At 46.2% G+C, this 23,682-nt stretch overlaps 2 protein-coding genes and 1 pseudogene across 3 annotated transcripts in view; 1 reads left to right on the top strand and 2 right to left on the bottom strand.

The window, feature by feature from the left end:
* PRKAR2A (protein kinase cAMP-dependent type II regulatory subunit alpha) overlaps positions 1-3,361 on the bottom strand; it is a 66,652-nt gene extending 63,291 nt beyond the window's left edge. The window contains exon 1 of the mRNA XM_069562436.1: positions 2,762-3,361. Coding sequence (XP_069418537.1) covers positions 2,762-3,014 — 253 coding nt within the window. The 5' untranslated portion in view covers positions 3,015-3,361. The remainder of the gene's footprint in view (positions 1-2,761) is intronic.
* On the top strand, positions 276-509 carry LOC138424781 (large ribosomal subunit protein eL39-like; annotated as a pseudogene).
* Positions 3,362-9,196: 5,835 nt separating the features above from the next.
* SLC25A20 (solute carrier family 25 member 20) overlaps positions 9,197-23,682 on the bottom strand; it is a 39,240-nt gene continuing 24,754 nt past the window's right edge. The window contains exons 5-10 of one of the 2 annotated variants that reach the window (XM_069562435.1): positions 12,534-12,651; positions 11,692-11,764; positions 11,206-11,315; positions 10,485-10,609; positions 9,921-10,063; positions 9,197-9,791 (exon numbers count right to left, since the gene is read on the bottom strand). In XM_069562435.1, coding sequence (XP_069418536.1) covers positions 10,001-10,063; positions 10,485-10,609; positions 11,206-11,315; positions 11,692-11,764; positions 12,534-12,651 — 489 coding nt within the window. In that variant the 3' untranslated portion in view covers positions 9,197-9,791; positions 9,921-10,000. Of the gene's footprint in view, positions 10,064-10,484; positions 10,610-11,205; positions 11,316-11,691; positions 11,765-12,533; positions 12,652-23,682 lie in introns of both variants that reach the window. The other variant, XM_069562434.1, reaches the window with a different exon arrangement.

The raw sequence follows: 23,682 nt of genomic DNA, 5'->3' as shown, positions 1-23,682 counted from the left end.
TAAAATTTACCATTTCAACCACTGAAGTGTACAATTCATGGTATTAAGTACATTTGCAACGTTGTGCAACCATCACCCCTATCCAACCTCAAAACTTTGTCATCATTCCAAACAGAAACTCTGCCCTCATTAAACAGTAACTCCCCACTGTCCACTCTCCCCAACTCCTAGTAATCTATTCTGCTGTCTCCATGAATTTGCCTATTCCAGGTACTTCATATAAATGGATTCATACAATATCTGTCCTTTTGTGTCTAGCATATTATACTAGCATAATGTCGTCAAGAATCATCCACGCTCTTCCTCTTTTCTCTTCTCCGCCATCTTATGTGCGGTTGAGTTCTCTCCTCACCATATCATCTCACAAGACTTTCAGGATCAAGTGATTCCTGGCCAAGAAACAAAAGCGGAATTGGCCCATTCCTCAATGGATTCGAATGAAAACTGGCAATAAGATCAGGTACAATTCCCAGAGAAGACACTGGAGAAGAACCAAGCTGGGTCTATAAGAAGCCTCACATAAAAAGTGGCACACATGTTAAGGCAACTTTTTTAACCAGCCAAATCACAGTGAGAACATCACTACTAAGGAAAAAAAGAACATCACTACTGTAATACTTGGCTCCTGATGGTCTTTGTTTCCTCACTATCAGTCTATGAGACTCAGTAATAAATATGAAACGTTGTTGGAAAAAAAAAAAGAATCATCCATGCTGTAGTATACATCAGAATTTCATTCCCTTTTAAGGATGAATAGTGTGCCATTGTACATATATACCACAGCTTGTATATATAACACATTCATCTGTCTATAGAACACTTGGGCTATCTTTTGGCTGTTGTGAATTAATGCAGCAATGAACACCAGCATACAAGTATCTGTTTGACTCCCTGCTTTCAGTTCTTTGGGGGTATACACATAGTGGGATTGCTTGATCACACAGTAATTCTATGTTTAACTTTTTGAGGAAAAGTCAAACCATTTTCCACAGCAGCCAGGACATTTTACATCCCCACCTGCAGTAAGCAAGAGTTCCAATTTCACTACATCCTCACCAACACTTGCTCTTCTGTTTTGTTTTTTTTTTCCATAATAGCCAACCACATGGTTATGAAGTGGTATCTCACTGTGTGCAGTGTATTTTTAGTCTATTATCTGTAAACAGAAGTTCACCTTGTGTTGACTGCTATAATTATACTTAGCACAGCCACTGAAGAGATATAAACAAAAAAATTAAATACCAGTAAAATAAAGCACAGGGTTACAAAGATTTGAGTCAATTCAACTTTGAAAAATATATAAAAAATGACCAAAAAATGAAGACATGACACAAAACTTGGAAATTCTGTTTTACTCACCTGTGACTAATAACTAAAATAATAACATTTTGGGTAAATATTGTTGCAAAGCAAGTTACAACTTTGTGATTTATTGTTATGACAGTGAAACAAATGCAGAAGTCACTTCTGAAATAAACCTTTTAAAAACACATTTATTCCTGGGAGATTGTGGTCACTAACCCTATTTTAAAGATAAGCAAATTTGAAATCAGACAAGTTCCATGGCTTATCTTAGACCACAAAGCAATTCTGTGGCAGGGGTTGGTTTGTGAAATAAGTTCTGATTTCCAGGTTTAGGGTGAAAAACCCATAATTTAATGTGTATTAAAGCCAGGGTAACACGGCCGAACAATTTCCATTCTTAGCGTGAATAAACTAAGTTGTCCACAGCACTGAACCTTACAACCTGCAATAGCAATGACCAATAATTAACTCCCTGCCAGCCTAACTTACATGCGGATTCAACTCAAAACTAGGTTGTTGGGGGTTTTCTCAGTGCGAGCTAGTAAACACTAAGTCTCTAACTTTGTCTCTCAAGTGTTTTCATTGTTTTGTTAAATTCTGGCTGTTCAAAACTAGGGTAATTCTATCGTTAAACTGACAAAGTCTGTGTTGAAGCCATCAAGGAAAATGGAATTCCTTTTTGACAATCTTGCTTAAATCAGATATAGAGGTGTTACTAGTCGTCTTTCCTGCACCACATATGAGAAAAAAATGTATTGTTGACCCTCACCACATTTGATCCAGTGATTTTAGGCAAATTAAATATATCTTTATACATATATCTTTATACATATACTGAAGTATCCAAGACTGAAAGAACGTGAAATGCTGGGACTTGCTTTAAAATACTTCAGCAAAGGAGAAAAAATATATAGAGAGAGATGAAACATTTGTGACAGATATTTCAACTGTGTAACGTGGGTGACGGTATACAGGGAGTTCAGGTCACCTTTTCTATTTCTGTCTACGCTTAAAGTTTGCACGATAACTTTTCACAAAATGAGTTCTTTCCCAAGTTACCGTCCTGGTTAGGAAACTCGAGTCGGTGTAGGCGAACGTTCTTGTCTTCGCAACGAAACCGGGCGAAGCTTCTCCAGCCGAGGCGGCCGTGGGCTCCACGCCCCTCCGGCCCTGCGCCAGCACGCGGGCCGAAAGCGCGCACGTTTCCCTCGAGCTGAATCTGACAACTCGCTCGCTGCTTTCCGGGGCTGGCAGGATCGCCGAGCTCAATTTGGAAGTGGCTCACGCCGGCGGCTTGGGGAACCCGGACGAACTCCCCTCGCGGGCTCCAAGGTCCCGGCCCAGGGTGGCGGGCCTGGCCCCTCGCAGCCCCTCTCTGGATCTCGAGAGACCCTCGCCCCCCGGCACCGCTTCCTCGGTCCCCGTACCGCGAACCCCTGCCCAGCCCGCCGCCTACCGTCCAACTCCTCTTCGTCCTCCGACTCGCTGTCCGCCACCGCGTCGGCGACCAGGCCAGCGCCGGGATCGAAATCCTGGGAGCCGGAAGGAGGGGCGGCGGGCGGGGTGGAGGCTCTGGAGCGGGCCTCGCGCAGGCGGGTGAAATAGTCCACCGCGAAGTCGACGAGGTCTGGTGGCCGCTGCCGCAGCACCTCCACGGTGTAGCCCTGCAGCAGCTCCGTGAGCCCGGGCGGGATCTGAATGTGGCTCATGCCGGCGGCGGCAGGCGGGACCGGGCCGCCGGCGGCCACCGCCTAGGCGGGCGCTCCCTCACGCCGGCCTCTCGCCTGGCGCCCCGCGAGGTCTCCTCACGCGCGACCCGGGTCGGGCCTTCCTCGCGCCACGCCGCCCTTTGGCAGGGTGTGTGTCTCCGGGCCCCACCACCCTACGCTACTCCGGCCGGCCTGGCGCCGCCGCCGCTGTCACTGGGCAGCCGCAGCCGCCGCCGCCGCCGCCGCCGCCGCCGCCGCGGGCACCGACGAGCGGGCGAGCGGGACGGGCGGGGCGGGAGCCCGGGTTGTGACGCACGCGGCCGCGAGCGTGCGCGCTCCCGCCGAGCGCCGGCCCTCAGTGCGCTTGCGCCAAGGGGCCGTCTGCTCGCCCGGCTACCCTGGTGATCTTCAGTCCAGGCGCAAGGATGAGAGATCTACCCGCTAAGCGGAGTGTTAGTGCCTCTTATCTTTCATTTCTTCTTTCAGCAAACGCTAAGCGCCAACCATCTGCCCGCGCTTACTGGGTACCAGGGACATAGCTGAGAGCCACAGGCAAGAATGCCACCTTACCATCTCGGTGTGCTTCCAGATATGGTGGAGAACAAGGGGACCCTCTTTAGGGGGTGACATTCAAGCTGACTCCGAGACCTGGGCAGGATCTAACCACAGGAAGAGCCAGAGGAAAGCCATGTGGACATAGAGGACAACAAGAGTAAAGACCAGGGAAAGTCACAACCACCCTGACCGTTGGGTGGCATGGTGGAATGACCATAGGACCCTCTAAAGTCTGGCAGGAGGTCTTTGAGATGTCAAAGAAAGAAGGCCTTGTAGACAGTGGGAGTTTCGATGGTATAATAATTTGGGAGCCACAGGCAGATAAATCTGGAAAAATGAGTTAGAAAATATGTTCCTTGAGAAAAAGGAATAAAGCCTAGGGCAGGAATGACTACTGTGCCTGTTTCTCTGCCTGAGGATTCCCATCAGGCTTCCCAGGACTAGGTCTGCACACCTATTCTCTCCCCATACTCTGCCCTGGACCCTGGGCCCTGGGCCAGCATTGCTTGATGGTGTTTCAGCAGATGGCAAGACACTGTTATCCTTTGTCCCTAGGAAGGGGCCTAAGCAATCTGGAGAGGCCATGCTATTTCCCAAGCTGCACTTTCACCTACAGCAGATTGCAAAGGAAGAGAAAAAAGTGGAAACCTTCCCAGTGTGTCCATAACACAGCCCAGGTGCTGACCAAAGTCCCAGTAAGCATGGGACAGCATCCTGTCTCTCTGCTGGGCCAAGTCAGAAAGTGACTAGATATAGCCTTGGGAATCTGAAAGGCATTTGGGATGGTTAAGCTCTGCCTGGTAATTATCCAGTATTAATTAAATCCTCACTAGGACCTCTCATTTTGTCTTGGCACACATCCAGGAGCTCAGTGCTGCTGGGAACTGAGCATCTAGAAGCAGAAATACCTGATCCCCACTGGTGCAGAAGCCACCCAGCCCCCAGGCCAGGCAAGTCTGTGATTCCAAAGAGCAGCGTCTCCCTGGACAAATTTCTTGACCCCTGGGAGAAGTTCTGAACCATCAACTTTTTTAGGGGAAGAGTAGTGTCCAGCTCATTCCCTGCTGGGGTCCTTATTGGAGTCTTGCTAAAGATTTACTAAATAAATGAATAATAAATTTTCACACAGCAAGAAGAGCCAGTGAGACTGCTCTCCTGACCTCAGTCTCAGAATTAGGATCCTTTGATTCAAAGCTATGTGTCTGATCTCAGAATATAAAGACTTCAGTAAGGACGGGGCAATGAGAAGCTGGAGGGGCAGGGTTCCTCAACTCTCCTCTGCTCCTGTGTAGACTGACCCTTCCAAGTTTTCCAGGAGTCAGCCCATACTCGAAACCAAGGTGGGACTCCCACTGCCCTGCCACACCTGGGGATATGACCTACTTCAAGAAATCCTACCATTAACCTCTTAGAAAGGCAAATTCGCAACTCCACTCTCTAGTTTTCCCATTTGTCAGGTTTTATACATTTGAAAGGGGGAAAGGCAGCTATACAATCAGGACTCCAACTTCAGTTGCAAACAGGGTAAGAGGAAGCTACTCCAGGACTGACGACAGAACTGACTGTGGGCAGGTTCTCTCAGTCACTCCAAGGACCCCCTCTCAGCCCCTGCCTGAAGGAGGTTGGTCCTCCTGGCTTAGTCTCAGATACCCTAGCTTGGTCAGCCAGCCAGCCAGCCAGCTAGCAAACATGGCATTCAAAGGCATCTTCAGACCTGGAGGAAATGAGGACCACAGAAATCGGGAACTGCATAGCTGCTCCTCACCTGTCTCCAAAGACCAGCTTCAGAGGAAGGATGGAGAGCCAGCCTCCAGGTCCAGCTTGACTCTCCTCCCCTTGCACCTGGTCCTCAGAGCTGGGATCCATCTCTGACCCTCTGGGGAAACCCTTCAATAGCAAGGGGGAGTTCCCAGGGCCTTCATGAGGGTCCAGCTGAGCTGGCAAAAGAACAGGGCCTTGGAACAAGAGAGAATAAGAGAGGCCCAAGCCCCACATTTTTGATCCTCACCCTTCTAGGATTGCCTTCATTCAAGCCTGTCCACCGGAACCACTGGGGGTTACCATGGCAACTGAACCCGAAGGCAGCTGGGAAACAGCTGCCAACAGCCAGTAATGGTGAGTGGGAAAGGTCAAGAGCAGAGACCCTCGAAAGCAAGAGAAATACAGAGACCATGGTAGACAGAAGAGGAGGCCCCAGAGTCCTGCGAGATGCTCTACTCAACACAGATATACTCACCACCCAGAAGGTAGTCGTCATTTTGCACGGGCTGCCACACTACCAACTTCAGAACAGACATGGACACCATGGGGCCAGTTCTCAGAATTCTTTACAACTATGCTTAGGAGAAGACTCTTGAGAGTCCCTTGAACTGCAAGGAGATCCAACCAGTCCATTCTGAAGATCAGCCCTGGGATTTCTTTGGAAGGAATAATGCTGAGGCTGAAACTCCAGTACTTTGGCCACCTCATGCGAAGAGTTGATTCATTGGAAAAGACTCTGATGCTGGGAGGGATTGGGGGCAGGAAGAGAAGGGGACAGCAGAGGATGAGATGGCTAGATGGCATCACAGACTCGATGGACGTGAGTCTGGGTGAACTCCGGGAGTTGGTGATGGACAGGAAGGCCTGGCGTGCTGCAATACATGGGTTCACAAAGAGTCGGACACGACTGAGCGACTGAACTGAACTGATGCTTACTCAAGTGGGGCACCTGTCTAGTCTAAGAGCAGTGAGTCTGGTGATAATGAACATGGGTAGGGTACCAACTGCTATTTCCAATGGAACAGTTATTTCCTGTGCTCTTGACAGGTTCATGATTTAAATGGGTTTTTTTCCCCCCGACTCTTTCCAGGAAGAAGGGAGACATTCATAGTCCCCTAGACTTCTCTGGAGGACACCCTGCTCTTGGCCCAGACCCCCTGATGCAGACAGAGGGCATCACTGTCTGCCCTCTGATGCCCTCCACCTGGTCTGGAGGACTCACCCCCAGCAGGAACACCTCCCTCTCCTCTGCCCCAAGGGGCTGCTTCTCTAAGCCTAGCCCAATCCCCACCCATCTCCTGGGACTTGTTGTTCATCTGACTCACTCTACATACCAGTCCCCTGGCCCAGTCTCCCTTCATACTTAGTGTCTACCATCACCTGTTTCTATTTTGCATTAGAAGTGTCCACGAGCCTCCAGTGCCCAGAGGGGAGTAAGGAAGTACACTGTTTCCTCTGCCCTCACCCAAGCCTCCATAGTGCCTCTCCCATGAAGCCACTGCCTTTGGTCCAGTTACTTTAATAAGCAGCCATGCTCAAAGGAGCAATTAATTCTTGGGCTGCTTGTTTCTGCACTTGTGAGCCATTTATGACCACCACTCCCCCTGCCCCCAACCCCGGACACTGTCCCGAGGAAGTGTCAGTCTCTACAATGGACCTAGGGTCTGCCTCTGAGACATCTCAGAGCAAGGACAGAACCTGGGAAGCAAAGGAGAGCCCTAGCTGGAGAGCCACAGGCCTGCATGCCAACTAGAGCAAAGAGGTAGAAAAAAGGAGCCCTCGGGGAGCCCTTGACCTTCCTTGTGTCTGCTGGGACTGTGTGTGCCGTCCCTGGCCTGACACAGGCCAGCTGCCCGGGCTTTGATCCTGCAGTACAGGCAGGCTCTTGGAGTTTGGGTCAAGGAATCCCAGGACTGCTAATAATGTCACAAGCCTTTCTTTAGGCCTGTGGACACTGAGACACCACTCTGTCAGCCACATTCTGATATCCACTTGGCGATGATCTTGGTAGATCAGTTTACCCTATCTGAGCTTTGGCTTCCACATCTGAAAGTGGAGGTATAAATCCCTACCCATCAAACACTGAGTTTGTTGCTGTTGTTGAGTTGCTAAGTTGTGTCTGACTCTTTGCGACCTCATGGACTGTAGCCCACCAGGCTCCTCTGTTCATGGGATTTCCCAGGCAAGAATACTGGAGTGGGTTGCCATTTCCTTCTCCAGGGGATCTTTCTAACCCAGAGATCAAACGTGCATCTCCTGCATTGGCAGGCGGATTCTTTACCACTGAGCCACTAGGGAAGCCCAAACACTGAGTTACATGGGGTAAAAAGATGAGAATGAATCCCTGAAGAGGTTAGGAAAGGAATAGGGGGCTCTAGCCTAAAAGAACTCTGGGTAGAGAGGCTATGACCTTACAGCATTTTGCTGCTATTGCTTCTAACAGGCTGAGGTTGGAACAGCCTCCCCTCTGTCCTTTACCTTTGACCCAGTTATACTCCTCTTTGTGCTTGGATAAGGCTGCTCTCACCAGCTGGTTGTTTTAACCCTCACTGGCTGGTTGTTTTAACCCTTACTGGCTTCTACTTAATGCTGTCTGTAGCAGTCTAAGAAATTCCTTAAGGGGGCCCCAATCTCTCCCCTACCCTTACCCCCATCAAGGAGAGAAGAGACATATCAGGAACAGGTGGCATTTCAAAGTGCATCATAAGCAGGAAGTGCCAGCCAGAAGAGGGTTACTCACCATCTGCTCTGCTCCCTTCACACATATGCCTCCAGGGGCTTCCCTTTTTTTGACTTCACATCTCTTGAATCCCCAGAGGAGTAAAAGAATCCACCAGCACTAGCATCAAAGAATCAAAATATTCCACTTTCCAATGGAAGCTGTTTCAAAGGGCAAATTATTCAGAAGCAGGAGACTGTAAAAGTGATCCTGAGCCATGGGAATGGCTGGCATTTAGCTAGAATGCAAACACACTCCCAGGGCTCCCGGGAAAAGGTTGAGGTCTCAGGACTGTCTCAAGGACTGAGCAGTGCCGAGAAGAGCTTCAGGAGACACCTCGGAGGCCATCTCCTCATCAGTGAGAGATTAAACAAAGGTATCCTGCAGCATGAGACGGGAAAGCCTAACACTGAATTAATTAATCTTCCCAGGAAGAGAACAAACAATTTTCATCCTTGAAGCAGTTATTTTTTTTTTACTTGACCATCATCCAGAAATATCTTACCAGGAATAAAGCTTCCTTCCTTAAACCCCCAAATCTTCAGCTTCTGGGCAAACTGGCCACACCCATTCCCAGATGGGGGTGGGTCCCACACCCACTCCCAGATCGGGGTGGGTCCCTTCCCCTCTCACCCATTTATGCTGACTGATAGCTCTGAAGCCAAAGTCCAAGGATCTCTGTGCAGCTGCAGTGAGGCAGGAAGTGCCAGCGGAAGTGTGACTGCCAGATGGGTCAACGCCAGAGAAGCCCAGCTCTGGTAGCCTCTCTGTCCCCCCGCTAAGGACGGGCTAGCGTGTCACTCTCCACGCTGACTCCCTCATCTCCCCTGGCTGCACCCGGTCATCATCTTCAGCCTGATAAGTAAGGCCAGACATCAGATCATACAGCGACCCCCAAGTGCTATGGGAACAGTTGCCAGTCAGGTTGCCTTATCCCACCCCACCAATCTGACCCTCGGGGCCAGGGCTGGGGCCGGGGCAGTCAGGGAAGGCCGGGTGGGCCAAGACTTCTTCCTCTTTCTCTTGCTGAAATTTCTGTCTGAATTCCATCCAGGGAAGGCTGCTAGATGCCTAACAGCCTCCACCAAGGCCCCTGGCTGTTTGCTGAAATGACCCAGAATCAAAAGAAAAAAATTTCACACGATGCGAAAATTGGAAACAATATTTATTATTTCCTGTCCAAATAGGGCGTTCTCATGAGAAAAGAGTGTGCAAAAAGAGTCTTCCTACACCCTGGGCTTTCTCACTTTCTCACTTGTCCTAGCAAGCTGGGATGGTCTATTCAAATCTCTCCTTGCTGTGTAGGAGGGAAAGCTTTCCACCGACTCCTGGGAAATTAGGCTACTCTAGTTTTAATTCTGATTACTTGCATGCATTAAAAAAACAAAACAAAACCCGAGTGTTAACAGGCTCTCTGCCCCTAGGCACATTTGCTCAGTCTGCTTGGACAGACAGATGCGGGCCTCAGGTCCACATTCCCATGTGGACCTGGAGCTGTGCAGGCCAGGATTAGAGGATACCCTGGTGGGTGTTCCTGGCTAGGGATCCAGGAAGGCCCCAGCTCCTAGTCAGCTGGCTGAAAACATGCAGAGTATCTCCAGTGAGAGGCTGACAGTCCCTCTTTCTCGAAGAGTATTCTGGGTGTAGGAGGGCCTGTAGTCAACTGGCAGACAGCACCTTGGCCACGGGTGGTATGTGGTCTAGAAGCTACTTAACTCCACCTCGAAGTCCTCATGAGATCCCTTAAATTGACAAGAGAGGATTCAAGTTGCAAAATGGCAAATTACACCAGGTAGAGGGTGTGATTAAGACAATAGTCTCAACAGGTCCATGCACAGAGCTCTCATCCCACCATCCCCCTCTCCTCACACCTCAGGACCGCCTAGTCCCGCCCACTGTTCCTCCTGGATGACAGCTTCTGGCATCCTGAAGCCTGGAGCAGCCTTCAGCCTCACAAGTTGGGCACGGCCCAGTTAAGGAACTTCATGGCAACTTCAAAACCCAGGAAACAGGCCTGAGAAGGGGTTGGAAGGAAGAGAAAAGCCAATAGGAATTGTGGCTACTCACAGAGACCCCCAGCGTTGTGCTCAGCTGGCCCTGTCACGACCAAAACCCCTTCCTAATCTTACCCATGCCCCAAGTCATGGAATCAAGTTGTGCTTTCTCATCCCTAATAGGGAAAGAAAATAAATGTCCCACAGCTGGCCACTTCTGATGGCCATGGCAGGAAGTCAAAGCTCCTCGCCTTGGGGAATCACAAAGGTAATTCATCTGAGAGGTTTAGGAAAGGGGACAAATAAGGAGGCTCTGGCTGAGGGTTGGACTCCAGAAAAACTGAGCCCCCAGTTCAATCTCAGAAGCAAGCAAAAGTCGGACCACCTGCACTCTGCTCTGAGCCCCAAACGGAAAAAGCATAGCCCCCGCCAGTCACTCACCGCGTTGGCTGGGAAGGCTCGGATCATCACTGCATTGAAGCCCTTGTACAAGGATGTGATGCCTTCATCCCGGATCAGCTCCCTCAGCACATCTCTGAAACCATTAGGATATTTCCCAGGAGGCGCTGTGGGCAGAACCCAACTGTTAAGGCTTCAAGAAGCTTTCGGACCTGACCATGGTGACCTACAAGGGGACAATTTTGTAGTCAAGTCTTCCTGCAGGGCCACAGCACCAGGGAGAGGCTACTGTGTGGGTCACCCAGGACCAGTCCACAGACAACACAGTTCACCCTGGAACAAACCAATGTCTGGATTATACTAGTGCCGAGGGAACGGGGAAAAGAATGAACAATGAAATAGTCCTTCCGCTCATGTGGGGGAAGGAAGGCTGACGTGACTTCTCTCACTTTTTTTTGGTCACACTGCGCAGCATGTGGATCTTCGTTCACTAGGGATCGAACCTGTGTCCCATCTAGTGGAGTCTTAACCACTGGACCACCAAGGAAGCCCTTCTCTCAGTTACTTTATGTTTAGGCTGACAAGAAAATGAGTCTCACATTCTCAGGACACAAATGACTACATGGGAGAGTGCTGCCCAGATACTCGCTGAGAGCTACTGTGGAGAGGGAGTGTGCCTAAGACCTTAAGAGCTCCATATCCCAGGGTCAGCCAGTTTGGGGGCCCACTCCAACCCCATCCACCCCTCTTCTCCCCTACTAACCAGTCTGGAAACGGGACTTGAGCACGTCTGGGGGGATTGCCACAGCCCAGTTGAAGATCCCCGCAAAACCCCCAGCCACCAGGATCCGAGGCACGCTGAGCTCATTGACGCTGCAGAACATCAAAACACAGCCCTGGTCACACAAAGGCTGAGGGAGTAGCATTCAGATCTTCCCCCTCTGTGCAGACCTGGCGGCCACAGAGAGGGAGGCACTGGCTGGACGGAGGTGGTCCAAGGCCAAGACTCCTGTGACAAGGTAGCTGCCACTCTTTGAAGGAGGTTTTCTGTACTTGTTTCAAACCCTTGCTCCACTGGGCGAGGCACAGAGTAAGAGTATTGGTATTAGCTGGGGCTCAACAGTAACAAGAGGGAAGTAGACATGGAGACAGAAGCAGGTCCCATTTCTGCCTTCAGACCCACTAATGGGAAAGGGCAACCTACCGGTAATGAGGGAAAGTGGCTTCTAAGCTCTTCTGTTCTCCTCACCTCTTTCCCTCTGGAGTGAAGATATTTTTCAGCCACTCATATGTCATGAAATACATGCCACTGGCTGGAACATCTGTTAGTGGAAAGAAAGATGTAAAATAAATGACAGAAAATCCTCACAGATTTCTTGATCTTAGGAGAGCCAACCTTGGCATTGGACCCTTGAAGGTTTCCTGAGAAGTTCCTCAGCAGCACTTCCTACCTGCAGTGATCAGAGGTGGCTCTGGGGCCAGCACCGGTGTCAGTGAGCACAAACAAGCATGACACTATTTCACCTTCAGAGGCCCTCTGAGTGGTCCCCACTAACATGCCCACTCCAAGCAGTTTTAACTGGAGCTAACATCTGGCCTTCCTCCAAGCTGCCATCTCAGGGCTATCTCTGATGCCTGGTGCCACCCCAGTAGGACATGCCTCTCAAGCCAAATAGAGCTCCACTGTTACTAAGTCATTCTTTTTTTTTTTTTTTTTCTGGCTGCACCACATGGCACCAGGGATCAAACCCATGCCCCGTGCATTGGAAGCTTGGAGTCTTAACCACAGACCACCAGGGAAGCCTCCTATGTTATTCTTTTTTCCCACTTATCCCTCCAGCCATGATTTCCATCTACTTGCTACTGCTACTGTCATGATTTCCACCCCTGAGGGCCAGCCTACCAGAAGGATGGAAGGTCCCCCCATTCTCATGCGTGTCCATGCTGGCCAGAGGTGAAATGGCCTAAAACCAGGACACACCGTGCCAGCCCTGTCAAGGCTGTGGCATGTATGGTGCCAAGGCTAATCCAGAGATCCAGGCAAGGCCTCCCAGTGGCAAATCCACCACAGGTGGAGGGCTCAAAGGTTACCTCGCATGAGTGTGAGTACAGTCCCCTTGTAGATCCCTCGGATCCCAGCCTCCTTGTATAGCTTCTTCGCACAGTCCAAAGGACCAGCGTACTTGGTCTCCCCTGAAGAAGCCTGAATCTGAGAGGGAGGAAAGAATCATCAAGTCAGCAAGAGCAACATCCAAGTCAACAGACTCAGCAGGCTACGGAAAATTACATAGTGAGTGTGCCAGTGGTCATTATGCGTTAGATCAATGAAAGACGTCACTGCCAAATCGACAGTTGTTTAGAATGTATAATATTGGTGGAAATCACTATGAAATAAGGTTAGGTGAAAATATGACAAAATATATACACATTGATTAGGAAAAAATAAAAAACAGCAGAAGAATTGGAAAGTAACTTGAAAAATAAATTCCCAAGTATCTTTATCCCCAATAAAGGTAGTTGGAAGTTCTAGAAAGGACTAGACAAATATTTCAGTCATTTACTTATTCATTCAACAAATATCCATGGAAAACTAAATCCATTCCAAGCTCTAAGTGATCATGAAGCTTGGTTAAGAGAAGGTAAACTGGAAATTGTATTCAGAGTTCTAAGTGCTTGGACAGAGGTCCTGTGCAGAGCCAGGGGACAGCCAAGGAGAGGCCCTCTGTCCCAGTCTCTTAATTAATTAAGAAAATTAAATGTACATTAATTTTTAAAAATACCATCCTTGTAGAGAAGAGGGACAAAAGGAAGCAAATGTAGAAACATATGGGAAACCTATTGAAAATATGTTCATTTCCCCAAGAGCCCAGAGCCTGAGGGCAAGCAGGAGGTATTCCAGAAAAGATCTGAGAGAAAGAGAGCCTGTACAGGATCCAAAGCAAGTACAGAGTCAAGAGGAATCCAAACATATGAGGGCATCAACCAAAGAGTAATTAAAGTTGGAAAGGGAGTTCAGATTTAAGAGTTCCCAAGGGGAAATGGTTACAAAGTAAATATATAAATCCGACAATTTTTGTACATACCAACAACTAGTGGAAGAATAATGGAAAAGAATCTCATTCAAAATAACAAAATATATGTGCATCAAGCCATAGGATTGGTGTAAATAAAACTCTAAAACCTTTCCAAGGGATATAAAAGAAGAGGTGAATAAAAAGAGAGTAAGAGTTTTGTTGGGCTTCCCTGGTGGCACACTAGTAAAGAATCCATCTGCCAATGCAGGAGACGCGGTGTGACCCCTGGGTCAGGAAGATCCCCTGGAGAAGAAAAGAGCACCCACTCGAGGATTCTTGCCTGGAAAATTCCATGGACAGAGGAACCTTGAGGGCTACAGTCCATGGGGTCTCAAAAGAGTAAGATGTGACTTGGCAACAGCAGAACAACAACAACAGTTCTGGTTAGGAAAAGTTTTCAATCAGAAAGATGTCAATTTCTCTAAAAATAATAAACTTAAGACAATGTCAGCTGAGTATCAGTGGCTTTTATTTATTTATTTTTTATTTTTTTTCTATGCTCCAACTACTTTATTCATTATCATAAATTTCAGAAGTCACTTTTTAATAATGTATTTCAAACAAAGATATTTTATTTTCATTTTAACAATTAAAAATTTTACAGCCACATCTCTTCAAAATATATTCTGCAGTTTGTTACAGTGAAGGTGATCACTTAGTGGTTAACAAACGAGAGAATGAATTTACTCTGGATTTCGCTTGTCACTGCTATCATGTACCTTTAGGAATTATGATATGTGGGGTTGGAAACAAAAGGCCGTGAATAATCCACAATTTCAGACATCTAGTACATGTTCTAAAAAATACTGTCATAAGGACTTTGCATTAAGAAGGAAGAGGGAAAAAAAACCCTTTATCGTGTCCCCAGTTTCAGCTCTTACCATTTTTGTGCCCTAATAAGCATTCAATTCTAGAGTCAGACACATTTGGATTCAAATTCTTGCTCTTCCATTACTGTAACTATACATTTGAATAAGTTATTAAACTGTTTCTGGGCCTCAGCTTCCTACTCTGAAAAATGGACACAACGATACTCCAAAGGAACCACTTAGTAACAGGATCTAACATCACGCTTTAATGTTACATTAATTAGATGTTCTATAAATATTGAGTTCACTTTCCTTGAAGTCAATTGGTACATGTCTTCAAAATCTGGCTCACTGAGCCTGTGTCTCACCAAATATCTTTTTCAAAGTCTAGCAATGTCTTAGTCCATTTAGGTTGCTATAATAAAATATCACAGACAGGGAGACTTGTACACAGGAAAACTTTCTCACACTTCTGGAGGCTAGGAAGTCTAAGATCAAGGTGCCAGAGGGTCAGGTAAAGGCATTCTTCCTGGTTCATAGCTGGCACTTTTTCCTGTCTCACATGGTGGGTGGCTTTAAGGGGCTCCCTGGGATCTTTTTTAAGGGTACTTACTAATTCTACTCATGAGGTCTTTACCCTCATGAACAAATCACTTCCCAAAAGCTCTACCTTCTAATACCATCACAGTGGGCACTAGAATTCCAACATGGGAATTTCAAAAGGATTACAAACATTCAGACCAAAACAAGGAATCTACTACAAAAGCTAAGTGTCAAAACAGTGGAATCTGACAGAAATCAACACGATATTGTAAAGCAATTATCCTTCAATTAAAAATAAATTTAATTATATAAAAAACAGTGGAATCAGACTGAGTTATCTTGAACAGATAACATCAACTTTCCAAGTCTGTAACTTTATCAGTAAGATAGACATACAGCTTATTAGATGAGAATAGGATTCTCCCTCTTGGCATCTATACACATTTGGTCTGGATCATTCTTCCTAGCAAGAGGCTTTCCTGTGCACTTGTTGTTTAGCAGCATGACTGGCCCCTACCCAGTAGATGCTATGAATAGTTCCACAAGCAAAACATGTTTTAGCAATTAAAAACTGTCTCTGCTGCTGCTGCTGCTGCTAAGTTGCTCTAGTCATGTCCGACTCTGTGAGACCCCAGAGACGGCAGCCCACCAGGCTCCCTCGTCCCTGGGATTCTCCAGGCAAGAACACTGGAGTGGGTTGCCATTTCCTTCTCCATATCAGTGGCTTTCAAAACAAAATATAACTTCCCCAGATGATCCTGCCACAGGTGAACCTGGTAAGTCTGAGGAACGGCAGGGTGGCCCATGTTATCAGAGGATGCTAGAGCTGACTCACAGTGACCTGCGGGGACAAAGAGGATGGAGCACGGAAGTGACATAGTAACAGAATCCGCTCACTGTTACGTACGGTACAGACTATAAATAGGGAGACAAGTAAGGACGACCTTACAGGCACCCAGCACAGTGATGAAGGTGACCTGGGGCCACGTGGTTTACAGTGGAGGTGGTGGGAAGGAGTAGATTCGGGATATGGTAAAAGCCAGCTTAATTGGTCAACAAACGGCATGTGTACAATGAGACAAAAAGGAATCTAGGAGAACTCTGGGGCTTTAGGGCTGAACAACTAGACAGATGGTATTGCCCCCAACAGAGCTGTAGAAGGCTGTAAGTGAAGCAAGTACTGAGGAAGACCAGTACATGGGGACTTTGCACATGGGGACTTTGAGGTGCCTATTAGTGTCCAGTGGGAATACTGGATGAACTAGTCCAGATTGCAGGAAAAATCTGAGCTGGTGATACAAATTGGAAAATCATCATCATACAGATTGTGTCTAAATATCATGAGACAAGAAATCATCAGTGAGATGAGTGTAATAGCACTGAGTCTCGTGCTCATGAACATTAAAAGATCGAGAAGATGATGATTGATCAACAAAAGACATAGAGAAGGAGCAGCCAAGTAGGTAGAAAATCAGGAGAGAAGCCAAGTGAAGATACCTCTTCAAGGAAGAGTAGGGGACCAGTTGAGTCCAATCAAGATGGATCAATGTCCAGGTCCAAGAACTGAACACTGGACTTAGTGTAAAAGTCACTAGTGACCTTGATAAAAGTAGTTTTGTTAGCGTTGTGAGGCAAAAGCCAGTCTGATGTATGTTTAACTATTAGAGAAGAGGTACTGGAGACAAAGAGTGGGGAAAAATCAACAAAAATGAAAAACTTTTCAAAGAGTTTCAATGTAAGAGGGAGTAAAGACCGAGCTTCCTAGATGAAAGGATAAAGAATCTGCCTGCAATGCAGGAGACACAGGAGATTCGGGTTTGATCCCTGGGTCAGGAAGATGCCCTGGAGGAGGAAATGGCAACCCACTTCAGTATTCTTGCCTGAAGAATCCCATGGACAGATAAGCCTGGCGGGCTACAGTCCATGGGGTCACAAAGAGTCAGACATGACTGAGTGACTAAGTACCCGTGCACAACCATGCACAGAGCAAAGTCAGGAAGTCCAGAAATGGAGCTGGATGGTAAAAGAGAGAAGTCTGTATTTTTAAGGCGAAAACAGAAGCAGGTTCATGCCTTTATTGCCAAAGAGAACAATCTACTGGAAAGCAAAAACTGATGTTGAAGGAGAGAAAGAAGAACTGCTGAAACAAGGTCTCTGAATGGGCAAGAGGGGTTAGGAGGTGGGGTCAAGCAGAAGCAGAAGCATGGGCCATTCTTGGTGGAAACAGGCCAGGCAGCCACAGATGCAGTCAGGTACCAGTGGGGCAGTGGAGGGCATTTGGTAAAGTTCTCTTCTGGTGGGTTTTTTCTCTGTGAAGTAGAAAGCCAGGTCATCTGGTGAGAGGGTCGGGTTTGAGAAGAGAAGAGAGGTACAAAGTAGCCACCCAGCAGAGTGGAGGAGTGCACAGGGACTGTCTTATCTAGGAGCAGAAATCAGGGGGACTTCCCTGGTGGTCCAATGGTTGAGAGTCCACCTGCCAATGTGGGGGATACGGGTTTAATCCCCGGTTTGGGAACTAAAACCCCACCTGCCATGGAGCAACTGGGCCCGTAGGCCATAATTACTGAAGCCCACGTGCCTGGAGCCTGTGATCTGCAGCAAGAGAAGCCACTGCAACTAGAGAAAGCCCTTGAGCAGCAACGAAGACTAGCACAGCCAAAACTAACTAACTAAAGTAATTAATCAAAAAAAAAAAAAAAAAAGGACTTCAGGCATAAAAGAAAAGGAAGAAGCCATGATGGAAAACGCTAATGGACAAGGCTACTGAAAATAAACATTCACTAACTCAAAATCAATATACATACTTCTAGCAAGTCTTTATTCTTCCTGCTAAATACCAAAGAAAAAAACAGCCCTAACATTATTTGTTTTAAACAAATATAAGAGGGCTCTGAGAATTTGGAGAGGAGAAGCAGACTCACTAAGGACTTTCGGCCTTGAGCAATGACATCATGGTGAATTCCCTGTATATTCTCATTTGACATATCTCAGACTTGAGGCAAAAGATATTGGTGATCCAGGAGTGCCAACAGGCACAGACTAAAAAGGCCCAATGAAAGCCTGCATTCCCTAGATAAAGGATCAGAAAAGGAACAGCCTAGAAAGACAGAACATCTTTAGACAAAAAGCACTGTACTCCAGCCATACATCATAGGAAAAACTGTAGCCTCACCCTCACCTACATGAGCAAAGACCATGTGGGGAGCTCGGACTTCCTCCTTTGCAGGGCTGTAACAAGGTACCCAACGTGCTGCCTGGGTGTAGTCAGAGAAGACCAAGGAGGGAATGAGGACTTTCATCCCTGACAGCTGTATCCAGGGCTCTCCTGTCCTGTGTTGTCAGCAGAGTCACTAGAACTCCCACACCCACCAAACAGTAAAAAGCAATGCCCCACCCTCAAGTGTCAATAGAGGGCAAGTGGGGCCCCTGCACTTGTACTCACTTGGCAGTAACAAGGCAGCAGCCCTCACTTCCTACTGGCGTGGTGTCAGAGAAAGCCAACAGAAAGAGGAAGTTTATATAGGGTCCAAAATCTCAAAAAAATATGCAAATATCCGGGTTCCAACTGGAAATCGCACATCATATCCTAAATCAGGAAGATCTCAAACTGAAAGAAAAAAGAAGCAGTAGAGGCCAACATCAAGATGACAGAGATGTACGAATCCTTTGACAAACATTTTAGAGCAGGCATTGTAAAAATCCTTCAATGACGAATCGTGAATATGCTTGAAATAAATTCAAAAAATTAGAAAGCCACAGCAAAAAAAGAAAATCTTCGCACAGAAATAGAAGATATGAGGAAGAACCAAATGAAAGTTTTAGAACTGAAAAACAGCCAAAATAAAAAACTCAGTGGATGGCTCGCTCAACAGCAGAATACAGAGGAGAGAGAGGAAAAAAAAAAACAGCATTAGAAGACAAAACACTGGAAAATATCCAATCTGAACAAGACACAAAACAAACTGAAACAAATTAAACAGAACCTCAGGGACTGTAACTCCATGGGACTATGTCAGAAAATCTTAATATTTGTGTCCTCACAGTCCCAGAAGAAGAGAAAAGACAGTAGGACTGAACAAGTACTCAAAGAAGCAACTGCTGAAAACTCCGCAAATTTGGCAAAACATAAACATAGAGAGCTTCCCTGACAGCCCAGGCAAATAGCAGGGAGGGAACACAGCTCCATCCAGCTACAGAAAATTGGATTAAAGATTTACTGAGCATGGCCCCGCCCATCAGAACAAGACCCAGTTTCCCCCTTAGTCTCTCCCATCAGGAAGCTTCCATAAGCCTCTTATCCTTCTCCATCAGAGGGCAGACAGACTGAAAACCACAATCTCAGAAAACTAACCAATCTAATCACATGGACCACAGCTTGTCTAACTCAATGAAATTATGAGCCATGTGTGTAGGGCCACCCAAGACGGGCGGGTCATGGTGGAGAGTTCTGACAAAATGTAGTCCACTGGAGAAGGGAATGGCAAACCACTTCAGTGTTCTTGCCTTGAGAACCCCATGAACAGCATGAAAAGGCAAAACGATATGACACTGAAAGATGAAGTCCCCAGGTCGGTAGATGCCCAATATGCTACTCTAGATCAGTGGAGACATACTGCAGAAAGAATGAAGAAACAGAGCCAAAGTAAAAACACCAGTTGTGGATGTGACTGGTAATGGAAGCAAGATCCGATGCTGTAAAGAGCAGTATTGCATAGGAACCTGGAATGTTAGGTCCAAGAATCAAGGCAAATTGGAAGTGGTCAAACAGGAGATGGTAAGAGTGAACATCGACATTTTAGGAATCAGCAAACTAAAATGGACTGGAATGGGTGAATTTAACTCAGATGACCTTTCTATCTACTACTGCGGGCAAGAATCCCTTAGAAGAAATGCAGTAGCCATCATAGTGAACAAGATAGTCCGAAATGCAGTACTTGGATGCAACCTCAAAAATGACAGAATGATCTGTTTGTTTCCAAGGCAAACCATTCAGTATCACAGTAATCCAAGTCTATGCCTCAACAAGAAATGCTGAAGAAGCTGAAGTTGAATGGTTCTATGAAGATCTACAAGACCTTTTAGAACTAACACCCCCCAAAAATGTCGTTTTCATTATAGGGGACTGGAATGCAAAAATAGGAAGTCAAGAAACACTGGAGTAACAGGCAAATCTGGCCTTGGAGTACCGAATGAAACAGGGCAAAGGCTAATAGAGTTTTGCCAAGAGAACGCACTGGTCATAGCAAACACCCTCTTCCAACAACACAAGAGAAGACACTACACATGGACACCACCAGGTGGTCAACACTGCAATCAAGTTGATTATATTCTTTGTAGCAAAAGATGGATAAGCTCTATACAGTCAGCAAAAACAAGACCGGGAGCTAACTGTGGCTCAGATCATGAACTCTTTATTGCCAAATTCAGACTTATATTGAAGAAACCACTAGACCACTCAAAGTGACAAGTGAAAGTGACAGTGAAGTCGCTCAGTCGTGTCCGACTCTTTGCGACTCCATGGACTGTAGCCTACCAGGCTCCTCCATCCATGGGATTTTCCAGGTAATAGTACTGGAGTGGGTTGCCATTTCCTTCTCCAGGAGATCTTCCCGACCCAGGGATCGAACCCAGGTCTCCTGCATTGCAGACAGACACTTTACCCTCTGAGACAACAGGGAAGTCTGAGACCATTCAGGTATGACCTAAATCAAATCCCTAACAATTATACAGTGGAAGTGACAAATAGATTCAAGGGACTAGATCTGATAGAGTGCCTGATGAACTACGGACAGAAGTGCATGACATTGTACAGGAGACAGGGAACAAGACCATCCCCAAGAAAAAGAAATGCAAAAGAGCAAAATGGCTGTCTGAGGAGGACTTACAAATAGCTATGAAAAAAAGAGAAGCGAAAAGCAAAGGAGAAAAGGAAAGATATAAGCATCTGAATGCAGAGTTCCAAAGAATAGCAAGAAGAGATAAGAAAGCCTTCCTCAGTGATCAATGCAAAGAAATAGAGGAAAACAGTAGAATGGGAAAGACTAGAGATTTCTTCAAGAAAATTAGAGATACCAAGGGAACACTTCATGCAAAGATGGGCTCAATAAAGGACAGAAATGGTCTGGACCTAACAGAAACAGAAGATATTAAGAAGAGGTGGCAAGAATACACAGAAGAACTGTATAAAAAAGATCTTCACGACCCAGGTAATCATGATGGTGTGATCACCTAGAGCCAGACATCCTGGAATGTGAAGTCAAGTGGGCCTTAGGAAGCATGACTGTGAACAAAGCTAGTGGAGGTGATGGAATTCCGGTTGAGCTCTTTCAAGTCCTAAAAGATGATGCTGTGAGAGTGCTGCACTGAATATGCCAGCAAATTTAGAAAACTCAGCAGTGGCCACAGGACTGGAAAAGGTCAGTTTTCATTTCAATCTCAAAGAAAGGCAATGCCAAAGAATGTTCAAACTGCGGCACAAAAGGCACTCACCTCACGCGCTAGTAAAGTAATGCTCAAAATTCTCCACGCCAGGCTTCAACAATACGTGAACCATGAACTTCCAGATGTTCAAGCTGGTTTTAGAAAAGGCAGAAGAACCAGAGATCAAATTGCCAACATCCGCTGGATCATCAAAAAAGCAAGAGAGTTCCAGAAAGACTATCTATTTCTGCTTTATTGACTATGCCAAAGCCTTTGACTGTGTAGATCACAATAAACTGTGGAAAATTCTGAAAGAGATGGGAATACCAGACCACCTGATCTGCCTCTTGAGAAATCTGTATGCAGGTCAGGAAGCAACAGTTAGAACTGGACATGGAACAACAGACTGGTTCTAAGTAGGAAAAGGAGTACGTCAAAGCTATATATTGTCACCCTACTTATTTAACTTATATTCAGAATACATCATGAGAAACGCTTGGCTGGATGAAGCACAAGCTGGAATCAAGATTGCCTGGAGAAATATCAATAACCTCAGATATGCAGATGATACCACCCTATGACAGAAAGTGAAGAAGAACTATAGAGACTCTTGATGCAAGTGAAAGAGGAGAGTGAAAAAGTTGGCTTAAAGCTCAACATTCAGAAAACTAAGATCATGGCATCCGGTCCCAACACTTCATGGGAAATAGATGAAGAAACAGTGGAAACAGTTGCAGACTTTATTTTTGGGGTTCCAAAATCGCTGCAGATGGTGACTGCAGCCATGAAGTTAAAAGAGACTTACTCCTTGGAAGAAAAGTTATGACTAACCTAGACAGCATATTAAAAAGCAGAGACATTACTTTGCCAACAAAGGTCGGTAGTCATGTATGGATGTGAGAGTTGGAGTATAAAGAAAGCTGAGTGCCAAAGAATTGATGCTTTTGAACTGTGGTGTTGGAGAAGACTCTTGACAGTCCCTTGGACTGCAAGGAGATTCAACCAGTCCATCCTAAAGGAAATCAATCCTGAATATTCATTGGAAGGACTGATGCTGAAGCTGAAACTCCAATACTTTGGCCACCTGATGCAAAGAGCTGACTCATTTGAAAAGACCCTGATGCTGGGAAAGATTGAAGGCGGGAGGAGAAGGGGATGACAGAGGATGAGATGGTTGGATGGCATCACCGACTCAATGTGCATGAGTTTGAGTAAACTCTGGGAGCTGGTGATGGACAGGGAGGCCTGGTGTGCTGCAGTCCATGGGGTCACAAAGAGTCAAACATGAGTGAGTGACTGAACTGAACTGAAACATAAGAGATTTAAGAAGCTGACCCAAACCTAAACAGAATACCCCCAAATAAATCCATGCCAGAGCACATCGCAAATGAACTTACTCGAAAACTGAAAACAAAGAAAGAAGCTTAAGAGTAGCCCGAGAAAAATAACATATGGATGTGAGTTGGACCATAAGAAAGACTGAGCACTGCTGAATTTATGCTTTTGAACTCTCGAGAGGCCCTTGGACTGCAAGAAGATCAAACCAGTCAATCCTAAAGGAAAGCAGTCCTGAACATTCACTGGAAGGACTGACGCTGAAGCTGAAGCTCCAATACTTTGGCCACCTGTTGTGGAGAGCCAACTCACTGAAAAAGACCTTGATGCTGGGAAAGACTGAAGATAGGAGCAGAAGGGGGTGACAGAGGAGAAGATGTTTGGATAGCATCACTGGCTCAATGGACATGAGTTTGAACAAACTCTGGGGGATGGTGAAGGACAGAGAAGCCTTGTAGTCCATGGGGTCACAAAGAGCTGGATATGACTTAGCAACTGAAGCACAACACTGAAATATTTAGACTGACAGCAGAAACCGGGGAGTGTAGAAAGGAGTAGCACAGTATCCTTCAGGAGCTGGAAGAAAAGAACTGTCATCCCAGAATCCTATGTCAAGTGAAAATTATTCTTCAGGAATAAAGGGAAAATCAGGCATTCTTAGATGAAAGAAAACTAAGCAATTTCATCATTCACAGATATATCCCAAGAGAATGGCTAAAGGATGTTCTTTAAACAGAAAAGAAACTAAAAAGAAGGAACTCTGGAACATCAGGAAGAACACGGTAAGCAAAAATATGGAATATTATATAATGGTAATATGAAGAACATTTACACAGTGATAAAAAGGCCAATCCACCAAGAAGACATAGCAATTCTAAGTGTGTATACATTAAACAAAAAAATTGCAAACTATGTGAAGGGACACTAACGGAATTGAAAGAAGAAACAAACTCACAGTAACAGCTGGAGATTTTGAATTCCTCCATCAACAAACAGAACAACTAGACAGAAAATCATCAAGGATAAAGACCTCAACACCATCAGCCAACAGGATATAAT

This window comes from Ovis canadensis, chromosome 19 (assembly GCF_042477335.2).
Source record: "Ovis canadensis isolate MfBH-ARS-UI-01 breed Bighorn chromosome 19, ARS-UI_OviCan_v2, whole genome shotgun sequence".
NCBI lineage: Eukaryota > Metazoa > Chordata > Mammalia > Artiodactyla > Bovidae > Ovis > Ovis canadensis.
Note: the sequence above shows the minus strand (reverse complement) of the source record. Positions and strands in the feature narration are given on the sequence as shown.